The 12,226-nt window shown below is 37.0% G+C and overlaps 1 protein-coding gene across 1 annotated transcript; it reads left to right on the plus strand.

The window, feature by feature from the left end:
- Positions 1-7,843: 7,843 nt before the first annotated feature.
- LOC106050789 (alpha-1A adrenergic receptor-like) lies at positions 7,844-9,266 on the plus strand. The gene has a single exon (XM_013205829.2). The coding sequence runs from the start codon at positions 7,938-7,940 to the stop codon at positions 9,264-9,266; it is 1,329 nt and encodes a 442-aa protein (XP_013061283.2). The 5' UTR covers positions 7,844-7,937.
- The last annotated feature ends 2,960 nt before the right edge of the window (positions 9,267-12,226 follow it).

Below are 12,226 nucleotides of genomic sequence, written 5' to 3' on the forward strand. Positions count from 1 at the left end.
ATAGTGTTTGTAATTTCAACTGGTTGGGTTTAGATAAACAAAAATAGCGTAATTCCAATATATAGCAGTGTTGATATAGGCCTACAGGTACAGTCGTTGGGTTTATATTATTAAAATGAAGACAAACAAGTTTAAACAAAACTAAAAGTAGCCTATCATTGAAGCAGCCCTGGTCAATAGTGTTAAGCGAGGGACATTCTAGGTACGTATAGCGCACGGAAGTCTGTAATGGGCGTGATCTTTTTTCAGACCATCTTCGTGTTAAGTAGCCTACATTTCTGTCGCGGACCAATTTTTTTCCACACAAAAGTCGAAACTATAATAAAGTGCTATGGTCGGAATAGATTCGACCATTCTGAGACAAGGAAATCAGGATGAATCACACTAGCGGAAACGTTTTGCAATGTTTTCTTTAAAAAGATTTGACCCATATCTTTGCTAAAACCTCTCGAGAAAATGGTGTAGCCTACACTTGACAAGGTCTTATTACAAAATGAAACGACGTCTCTTACTTAAGATATTTTGATTTTTAAAACATTGGTAATTATGTACTCTAGCTTTAATAATATTCAGACATGGATTAACAATTTGCCGCCCCCATAACCCTATGCATAAACGTGCGTGCATCATATATATATATAGGGTTAATGGGCTGATCAGGTGGGGCCGTCACTGAGTTTGTGTGATTTCAGATACTCTCTTTGTAGTCTTGTTTTACGATAGCCATAGCTTTCCATTTCTTCCTACAAATTGTAAAATAATATATATTATCATATAGATCTATCTGTGGTACGATTATGTAATATGATGGCTGTTTTAGGAGCATCATCAATTCCCATATAGGCATATACTTGTACATGTAGACAAGGCAGGGGCGGCCTTAGCAGTGCGCGGGGATTTGGGCGGGTGTCTTGTGCGGGGCCCTGAGCCGTAAGGGTAGATTTTTTATACCGTACCACATCACGCTAACGGGCTAATCCGTCTCTAACGCTGTAACAATAACAATTCAGTATGTCCGCCTCTAACGCTGTAACAATAACAATTCAGTATGTCCGTCTCAAACGCTGTAACAATAACAATTCAGTATGTCCGTCTCAAAGGCTGTAACAATAACAATTCAGTATGTCCGTCTCAAACGCTGTAACAATAACAATTCAGTATGTCCGCCTCTAACGCTGTAACAATAACAATTCAGTATGTCCGTCTCTAACGCTGTAACAATAACAATTCAGTGTGTCCGCCTCTAACGCTGTGGACCTTATTTTTGTTACAAAGCATAGAACATTACGTAGGTTCTGTTGGCCTACTATTGGCCGATGAAGTATATTATATACTGTATTGTAATTGTTCTGCGTACAAGATTTTTCTTTCAAGTTAAAAAAAAAGTTATAAAAAAATACTCCCAGGGCCGCATGATGTCAATGCGCAGTAGCCTAAAAAACAGGCGGAAGCAACCAACAAAGATTATTTTTTGTGTGTGTATATAAATGTGAGCTTGCGCTCCCTGAGCTAGGTTTATATGTATTTTTGTTGTATAGGTTAGATATATTTTTATATATTTTATTTTTATAGGTTAGTGTCAGATTTTATAACTGTACTTCCGCATATTTATATAGGTTAGTGCGGGATAGTATAAAAGTGATGTACTACATGCTGTCTTAAAACAGTTGAGTGTACATTTGACCAGTGGTCAGTACCATATCTGTCTGTGTGACAGCTGAAGATCTTTGTGGTCTGTCGTCTAATTATATTTTTATTCCTGTGTTACTGATGAATATTACTGCTTTTAGCTGCTGTTTTAAACTGCTTTTAGCTGCTGAATATTACTGCTTTTACTAGGCTGACGAGCTCCATCTGCCCGAAGCTCCCGGTTTTGTGGCGCCAGGTATCCGCCTTCACCCCTTCACCTGTTAGTAAGAGCAGTTTCGCCGGGCTTAATATCTAAGCCACACGAGCAGGCCAGGTGCTGGACTTAGTTGTCAGAGGCTATTTGAGACGCATGCCATAAGGAGTATTTTATAGACAATAGGAGCTTAACCCCATTGACTCCCCTGGCCATGACAAATTTGAAACCTTTGCTTTTAACTGCTGCTTTTAGCTGCTCCAATTACTCTGCTGAAATAGCTACTGCTTATAACTGCTATTGATAGTTTTGTTATTGTTTCTGTAGATCTATTCTAATTCTAGAGAATTAGTGTTATTTTGTTTCTGCTATTGATAGATCTAGTTTTAAAGTTTTGTTATTCATGTTTCTGTAGATCTTTAATCTATTCTAATTTTAGGGAAGCTAGTGTTATTTTGTTTCTGTAGTGACTAGTGTAGTGTTGCCTAAGTGGCTTAATTATAGTCTGTTTCTTGCTTTAGCTAGTTTTAATTAGTTCAGTCTAGTTAGTAAGGTACTAAGAGTAAGGTGTTCTTGTTTTAGTGTTAGAGATATGGGTTGGTTATAGTAGTAGAATATTGTAGATCTAGGTCTAGTGTAGTACTTGTAGTGATTTAGTTAGATAGTTGTTTTGATCAGTTTGTGTTAGATAGTTGGTTTGGTTAGTTTGTTGGTGTTTGTAGTGGCGTAGATTTAGAGGGTTTTAGTTAGTTGATGGGTTCAGTAGTAGTGATTAGTCAAGTTAGTGTATATATTATATTTTATTATTGATTTATTTTTTTATGTAAATAAAGTTTCTTTTTGTTTTATTTATCGTAAACTAAAGTTTGTTATCTTGTTTTCATTTAGTTAAGTTAGTATAGTTAGTTGTCTGGTTACTTAGGTAACTCTAGCCCCTTGGTCACCATACCGAGGTGCACAGATTGAGCCCACCCAGTAGCGCTAACATCTGCCTAGTGTTGGTAATTTTTAATGTTGAGCAGCAGAGAATGGGTCTCTCCCACTCGCGCCTGCCTGACCTGCGCACATAAACATCGACGTCCAATCGGATTTTATTAGAGGAAAATATGTAGTGATCAAGTTTGTGACAATAAAATCTCCGATCGCGGCGCCCCCTAGGCGCGCGGCCTGGGGAGGTTGCACTACTTGCCACCCCCTAAGGCTGCTACTGACACTAGGTATATACCTGTACATGTAGAGTCAAAGTAATCTAGGCTACACACACATACATACACACACACACGTGAACAGTAATGCATCGAATGTATTTGAATTCCATGAAACTTTATTCATAATCATACAGAAACATTGAAATATTATTAAGTATAAATAATTAATAAACAAAAAAGCAAATATGCTTTTAATTAGGTATAATTATTTTCCTTTCCCTCTCAGCAAGATTATCTCCCTTCTTATAAACAAAACAAAGGCATAAGTGAAATCTGGTAAGAATTATTGTAGCGGCAAAGATACAACAATGTCATACGAGCTCAATCAATAGTTTCTTTCTTGGACTTCACGCGTGAACGAGGCTTGGCCTGTGACAAGCACGCTTCCATCGCATGCTAATAATCAGACTTTTATCTTTTTGTTATAACGCCATTTCTGTTGGAGTGAAATACTGAAGAATGTTGCAAATAAAGATAAAACTAGTTTTTTTTTTTGTAATGTGATGTTGTTTATATGGATGTAAAAAGAGTTGATATAAATAGGGATGTTGTAAATAAGGATATTGTAAAAAGGGATATTGTAAATAGGGATATTGTAAATAGGGATGTTGTAAATAGGGATATTGTAAATAGGGATGTTGTAAATAAGGATATTGTAAATTGGGATATTGTAAATAAGGATATTGTAAATGGGATATAGCAAATAAGGATATTGTAAATAAGGATATTGTAAATTGGGATGTTGTAAATAGGGATGTTGTAAATAGGGATGTTGTAAATAAGGATATTGTAAATAGGGATATTGTAAATAGGGATGTTGTAAATAGGGATATTGTAAATAGGGATATTGTAAATAGGTATGTTGTAAATAGGGATGTTGTAAATAAGGATATTGTAAATAGGGATATTGTAAATAGGGATGTTGTAAATAAGGATATTGTAAATAAGGATATTGTAAATAAGGATATTGTAAATAAGGATATTGTAAATGGGATATAGTAAATAAGGATATTGTAAATAAGGATATTGTAAATAAGGATATTATAAATTGGGATATTGTAAATAAGGATATTGTAAATAGGATATTGTAAATAGGATATTGTAAATAAGGATATTGTAAATAAGGATATTGTAAATAGGATATAGTAAATAAGGATAGTGTAAATTGGGATATTGTAAATAGGATATTGTAAATAGGGATATTGTAAATAAGGATATTGTAAATAAGGATATTGTAAATAGGATATAGTAAATAAGGATATTGTAAATAAGGATATTGTAAATTGGGATATTGTAAATAGGATATTGTAAATAGGGATATTGTAAATAGAGATGTTGTAAATAAGGATGCTGGAAATAGAGATGGTGTAAATTGTATAGAACAGTAAATCCGCTCCTCCACTTTATTATTGCATGTACTAAACAACAACTGTTTTTCAATTGAACAATCTGTCCTGTGAAGCACATACCAGTATGATTGCAGTGTCACTTTAAAAAACTTTTACACATATTTGTCTAAAGGAGGCCACGACGTTGTCTAAGTCAAATGTGGGTCTGCCTATTCACGTGAAATACAGTATATTCTATATGAAACTCGGAATAGTCAATATTATATTCAGCATGTGGAAGTGTTATATATTGTTACGTATCTCACTACTATCCAGGCTCTCTTCAAACTGCACCACACGACACAACGAACTTAAAGAACCTCACAACTCAGGGCTCCAAAGTAACAGTAGCAATTTAATTTCAAATACAATAAAACACTGTACAGTTGGCAACAATATCACACAAAGTGTCCACAAACCTAGCCTTGCTCCTATCTTATCTTATCTTATCTTATATAATACAGACGTTACTTCAAAAAAGAAGATGATTACGTCCTATACGCGTCATGCATTTAGTCATGCATATTAACCAATGACTTAAATTCTGCCAAGTCACTGGTTTTCCTGGCTAGCTCAGGCAACCCATTCCATGCTCCACCTGACTTCACACACCGTACTGTTTCTAACTTCGCCTCGTACTGGTCACATTGCGAGGTAACGTGAAGTCCAGTCCCTCTGACACACTCGCTCTTATATACTGTCTCTACTGGCCTTCTAGAATCGGATGGAACGTTCTTGACAACTCAGAATGATCACAATCGCCGTGACTTGCGTGCGTAATGTTTACACACAGGTCGTTGCCGAACTGGCGTGTACTGTCGCTGGTCACAGTTGACCGCTCGTTCTGCGCTGGACTGGGGCGATTTGCGTCGGCTGACTACACACACACCACTACCCCCATCTGTGCCACCACCAGGTTTATAACAATATATATATATATATATATATATATATATAGAGAGAGAGAGAGAGAGAGAGAGAGAGAGAGAGAGAGATAGATAGATAGATAGATAATAACAGCCTATAAGATTAGGCTGAAAATTCATTCTTGAATTGAACTTTCATACATTGTACCTTCAACAATCATATTTTTACACTTGGTATTTATAAAACATGAAAAAGAGATGTTGTAGCTACAATAGTGCCTATATTAGAATAATATTTCTCTCTTGACATAAAACATTATTTAATCATTTCAAATGGACAGCCCTTTAACGTGGTAGACCACTTCACATATATAGGAAACGTAGTATCAAATGACGCTTTCAAGAAAAGTTGATAACTGTCTGGCCAGGGCCAGTAGTGCTTTTGGACACCTCCAGGCGAGAGTTTGTTGGAATAAATCGCTCCGCCTGCCTACAAAAAATCAATGTCTACCAAGCAGTGGTTCTCTCAACCTTTCTATATGGATCTGAGACATGGATATTATACAGAAACCAACCAGGACTACTTGAATGCTTTCACCAGAGATATTTGCTCTTCATCATGGACATACGGTGACAAGACCGCACTACAAACAGTGATGTCCTTGCCTACGCCGGTATGGACAGTATAGATGTACTTCTTACGGTCCGACAGTTACGTTGGGCGGGGCACGTATGGCGTATGAGGAACGAACGTATGCCGAAAGCAAAAGCAGTCTTAGTTTGTTTTTGTTTTTTTTGGTGAGCTAAAAGGTGGTCAACGTAACAGAGGTGCCCGACGGAAACGCTTTAAAGACCAGCTAAGTTGCCAACTTACCATAGCTGACACAGAAGAGAGCAGCTGGTTGCCTGCGGCTTCAAAACGACTCAGCTTGAGGTCACTTACAAAGACCGCGGGATACACATGTGAGACCGAAAGAAAATCGCAGCCGAGGACAAACTTAGACGGCGGAAAAGAAAATCTTAATGGACCACCGGCGGACACTTGTTATGCTTGCCCTGAATGTGGCAAAATATTGTAATAACTTAAGTGAGGCAACTCAACGAGGACATAGACGTTTATTTACATAGAGACATGACAAACACAAAGGGCATCTGCCTTGAGTACAGCATCTCCATATTGGCTCTCTCCTTGGGCGGAAATCGTTAGTCTCTTCTGTCAACATCCGACTTGTCTGGTCAATGATAGTGCGCACCTTCTTTCTGCACTATCTTGGATGGCGGTGCGCATGGCAAAGTCATAACAATATGTTGATCATAGCTGGGGCTTCGGACTCGAAGACACGTATCATTATTCTTTTTAATCATTTTTAGTACGAAATAATTTTAAATATTTAATAGAACTACACTTCGTTAATCGCTTGACTATTAAAAGTTTGTCTCCCTGGAAACATCCCAACTTTCATTTAAGCCATGTCTATGTCAGCTCTGTAACACAGTGTTTATCTTTATTATCATCTTTCTCACTCTCTCTCTATCTCTCTCACACACACACACATGCTCACCCTCTCTTGTCCTCTCCATTTATCCATTTATAGGCCGACATCTCTCTATCTCTGCTTTTCATTCATCTTTGTCCCTTTCTGTGTACGAGTTTGTCTCGTCCATTGTTTGTTTTGTTTGTTATATCTTCTCTTCCATGTGAGCATACCTAATGCTTCACGCTCTAATAGTCAAACACTAGAATAATATAGAATCCAAACAAGTAATTATCACGACGTGTGACATAATGGTTACAATCCCTACTTTTCTTTTTTCAAAAGTACTTCCGGCATCTCGTTATTATTCTCACAAAATGAAAAAAATAATAATTGTCAACACGGATGTGTAATAATTGATATCGAATCAATAAAACTATAGTTTACATTATCCGTGAAGGTATTCTTTATCCACCAGAAACGTCAGTTTCAACCCTTAAAAAAAAATCTTTAAGAAAGGAGACCAAGTTTCCTTATCAATGAAATCTTGAGCGCCAAATCTGAAGAAATTTGAGTAGCGTTTCCTCAGACATGACCGAGTCACATTCGAGCAAGATGTTTAGTGGCTCAAAATGAGATATTGAACACGAGAATCGAGGAATGCCATTTGGATCTACTGAATTATCACTTGGCAGATTTTTAGCCGAACTGTTATGGAGTATATTCATATTAGAGCAAGACGTTAATTTCTGTGGGTCAAAGATGAACTTTAAAAAATTGGATCAAAGCTTATTAAATTTGGCTACAAAAGGTAAGACTGTATGTAGTCAACCGTTTTGGACCGACCATAGACATATAACGACCTTTAAAATTAGCATAAAATATTTTGGAACTCGTTCACATGTTTGGATAAATTATTTTGTAAGAAAGCATTTTATTGCTTGTTAATTGTTTTGTTAATGTTTTATATATTTATTTATGATCTCTATTAATTTTAGATATTTATGATCTCTATTAATTTTTTTCCAAAAAAAAAAAGGAACGACAAGACTACATCAAACAGAGCATCATCCAGCGTTTTGTCATGCAAGCATATACAATTGTTGTAGCACAAAAATGTGTTTACTTTTTTAAAACCTACACGAGGACGTCTAGCGATGAATAAAACGGGGACTTGGCGTATGTGTTATGACGTGGAGTCCAGCGTACAGAACAAGATCTCCTGCGGAATCGATCTCTACCTTCCACCTTTCCTGTTCATTAACGGAGTCGTCTGTAACATTCTGGTGATCGTAGTCATGCGCAGTAAAAACTTCCGGTCAAACTCCACTTCCTTTTACATTGTGGTCAACGCATTGATTGACACCGCCAGCATTCTTGTCAATCTGCCCTCCCACTACATCTTTGTCAACTTTCATTTGGTTCTCCAGAAAGTAGTCACGGCAAACTCCATTTGCTCTTTTTTCAACGTATTCGGATGGGGGACTAGCGACCTCGGGATTCTGTTCACCGTGGCCATGACGACAGACAGAGCCATCGCCGTCAGGTGTCCCCTACACGCCAACAAGCTGTGCACCACCAGAAGAGCCACGTGCGCTGTCCTGGGCCTCTCTGCCTTCGAGCTCATCAAACTCTGGCACATGTTTCCGGAGTCGATCATCAAAAGCAATTCCACGAGCCGTTTCTGCGACATCAGGCGAAACAACGGGGAAGTCACTTTTTACGTGGAGAACGTATTCCCTTGGATTCATATTGTGATTTTACTTGCGAGCTACGTCATCGCTATTGCCGCCAACGTCATCATATTAAGAAGCATCAGAACATCTAAGAATTTTTCTGTCAGGGCCGGAAGCAAGGGAGCTAATAAACATGCGAGGTCAAGCTCGAAGAACCATCAGTTATCTCTCATGCTTGTTCTGGACTCCATGGCTCTCGTTATTTGCACGCTGCCCTTTGCAATAGTCTCTGTTCTGATGAGTCAATTTAACCTGCTCCCAGACTCCCAGGAGGGTAAGAACCTCGCCTTCGCCTCTTCCTTCTACTTACTGTACCTCAACCGTTGTTTAAATCTGCCCCTTTACTGCGTCAGTGGACAGAGATTCCGGAAAGCCCTGAAAAGCATTATATGCAACTACCCTTCTATCGGCGACCTTCGTTGCGCTACTAAAAATAGACGTCTCTCCAAAATCGACCAGTCTGTCAGCGGTCATGATCAGCCTTCTTCTCAGAAATCTGGGTCAAAAGATAAGGATGAGATATGTTACGATAACAGCCACATAGTCAAGACAGTAGACCAGAGATGCTTGACACAAAGTGTAGTCTCTGCTCCAGTCAGAGATAATCCTGACTCATCGATCTCCACCAGTGGCCAGCCCAACACAAGCACTGAGCATCAAAACCTTATCTGCTACAGTCTTAAAGATAACTCAATAATACGTGAAGCCGAAAAGGTCAAGCTTTCAACAATTAAACTACCGACATTTTAAAATATCATATTTCATTTACAACGAATAGAATTTTTTTTATTTAATCAAATGCAGCAATATTAAGTTTTTCTTCTATGTTACTACTGTTTGTTTATTTGTTTTTTTTAATTCTATCATGTGTGTGTCCACTACTTAAATATGCAAAATGTAAAATGTTTGTAAAATGTTTTACATGTTTCGGATGTTCCTTCAGAGTTGAAGATAATTACTTCCTAGTCCAAACCTCCCGCAGGACGACGGGGGATGGGAGCGGGCAGGGTTTGAACCCTCGACCATCGATAAATGTGAACGACAGTCCAGCGCGCAAACCGCACGACCAGGCAGCCATCCATATGCGTTTACCATCACACTGTTGAAAAAGGAACATACAGACACAAATAAAAACTTTCGTTCTGTGCTTGAAGAGTGTATAAATCTACTTAGTTTACTGTCATTTTACAAAGTTTATATCAACTCACTGTCTGGTTAAACGTTTGGACACGTTTTCTCTCCGACACCCAATCTCGGATCAAGCTGAAATCTCGCACAATTATTTCTTTTACCTGACAACACAAGAAGTGATAAATATATTTTTTTAAAGAAATTAGTTAACTGCCTATTAGTTATGAATTAGTAAGGAATTATTTTTAAAATATATTTATCAATTCTCGTAAAAGCAAAGACTAAAATGATTTCACATTAGCGCGTGTGTAGATACGGTTGTAGATAAGGATGGGTGTTTCCTTTGAAAAACAACATAGAGTATATTAAAACTACTAAATTGAGAAGCCGAAGAAAATTCAGAGTTTGTACTTTTTGATGGGGGGGGGGGGGTTAGCGGATAAGTAAAAGTGATATGCTACTTGATTTCACGGAGGCAAGGAAATGGAAATAGATCTGGCCCTTAAATTTCATTGCAACAAATACTTTCGTACACAGGCTAAAAAATATGTTATGGGGATCGTAAAAATGCGCAAATTTATTAGAAATAAAAAAAATAATAATGATAAAATACATACATAGCCTGGAAATAAATGAACGGGTGCAGTCGATGTGTAATGATAGTATGTTTATAATGTTTATGAAATTAAATTTAGATATGGAAGTAATGAATAAGGGTGACAGAGAGAGTGGGAGAGAGAGAGAGAGCTATACGTAAAAACGAGATCAAAAGACACTAAAAAAGGAGATTGATGGTAAGAGAGTGAACAAGATTTGAAAAGAATTTGATTCTATTGAAATTTAAACTTAGTATAATGTCATTACAAAATAAATTAAAGATATTATGTTTTTTTGTTTAGAAAATAAATTCGATGTTTTTAAAAGGTGCTTCAATGATATATCTTTCCGACCCCCCCTGCCTTCTTAGTACCTGAACCTGTAAGCGACTGCGTGAAACACAACTAAGTTTCCAAAAGGTGAGTACTAACAACGATATAGATAAATACTTCCCACTCATCTTCTTTATTTGTCCTTCACCTTGACTAGAATTTCTTTCAATGATAAAGTTTTTTTTTTCATTCTTCGATCTTGTCTTCCCATCGCTTTCTCTGTCTGCCTCTTCCCTTTCCTCATCTACAGTTTCCTGCAGTTAGTTCCTTTCGCGCCCTGGGGACCTCTAATTCGGTTATACGGTTTAAGTTTACGTTTATGACTCTGGTTAGCGGTTCATCGTGGAGTCCATTCACAACTTTGATCCTTTTTCGAATTCCTCATTTTATGGTACGGTGTTTATTTGTGATACCAAGGATCCTTCTAAAACATTTCGATTCCATGGCTAGGATCCTCTATAAACCCTAATTCAGTAATTATGCAGTTATAATCAGTTAGAAATTGACTATAACTTTTTGGTGTCTGAAAAAAAAATTATATTCTATCTTTTCTTCTCATTTTTTTTTAAATTGCTTTTGTAGAGAGCAGCTTTCATGTTTAAACTAGCTCAGAGCGCTATGGACCAGTGTCTTTTTTGGGGGGGGCCACTCTCTCTGTCTCTCTTTCATTCTGTCACTTCAAATTCAGACGCTTTAACCTCAGACACCTAATCTTGTAGTCATTTCATCCCTTGTAATGTAAGTCCCCACACACAAGGATATGTTCATATTTCATATTTATGTTGAGCCATCACGTACCTTATGTTATTTTATCTTATATATTACAGACGTTACCTCCAAAATAGAAGTATGTATGTCATTAAATAGTGTTGTTGCTTGACCCCTCTAAACTAACCAGATAATTTAGGTCTAGTTGTAGATATTTAAATACAAAAGAAAGGAAAACAATTACATTGGATTCAGCATTGACTTGGCACATATTTTGTCATCTTGTCTCATTAGTTGCTTCGGGTAGATATTTCTTATTAAAAAAAAAACACATACTAAATTATTTCTAATTTAAAAATATTTGAATTTATTTTTGTAATGGTTATTTAGGATTTCGAAACTAAAGAGCTGAAAAAAAAATTAATGACATAATGCAGAGCTTCTCAATAATTCTTGTACGTCACATTCGTCTGCTGACACTCATAAGGTTAATTCCAATACCAACGTCAAAACAACAACAGAGAAAGTAACACAAACAAATACCCCCCCCCCCAAAAAAAAAAAACCACAAGAAAAAGTGCTTAGTGAGAAAGAAGACTATGGACGCATATTCTTAGCGCTGCACCATTTAACCAAAGGAGTATGCATCATGGTGTGCAGCTTAGAGGTAATACTCATACATAACATCACAAACTCACTGACGCCGAAATCACCTTCAAAACATGTAATTAGTCTAGAATCCTCCCGGCACAAGGAACACTACAGTACTAAAATAACCATTTCGTCGTGACAATGATATCCAATTAGAGCGTCATCACGAAGTCGTTATAAATAGAAGAGAGTGAAGGATAGAAATAAATGTATCCTTAGAAAAAAAACTCATGAACAAACTTTTTTATTTATTTGCTATGTTAGACGCTGTCTCGAGTAACTAAGACATGT

The sequence above is a fragment of the Biomphalaria glabrata genome, chromosome 13, assembly GCF_947242115.1.
Source record: "Biomphalaria glabrata chromosome 13, xgBioGlab47.1, whole genome shotgun sequence".
Classification (NCBI taxonomy): domain Eukaryota; kingdom Metazoa; phylum Mollusca; class Gastropoda; family Planorbidae; genus Biomphalaria; species Biomphalaria glabrata.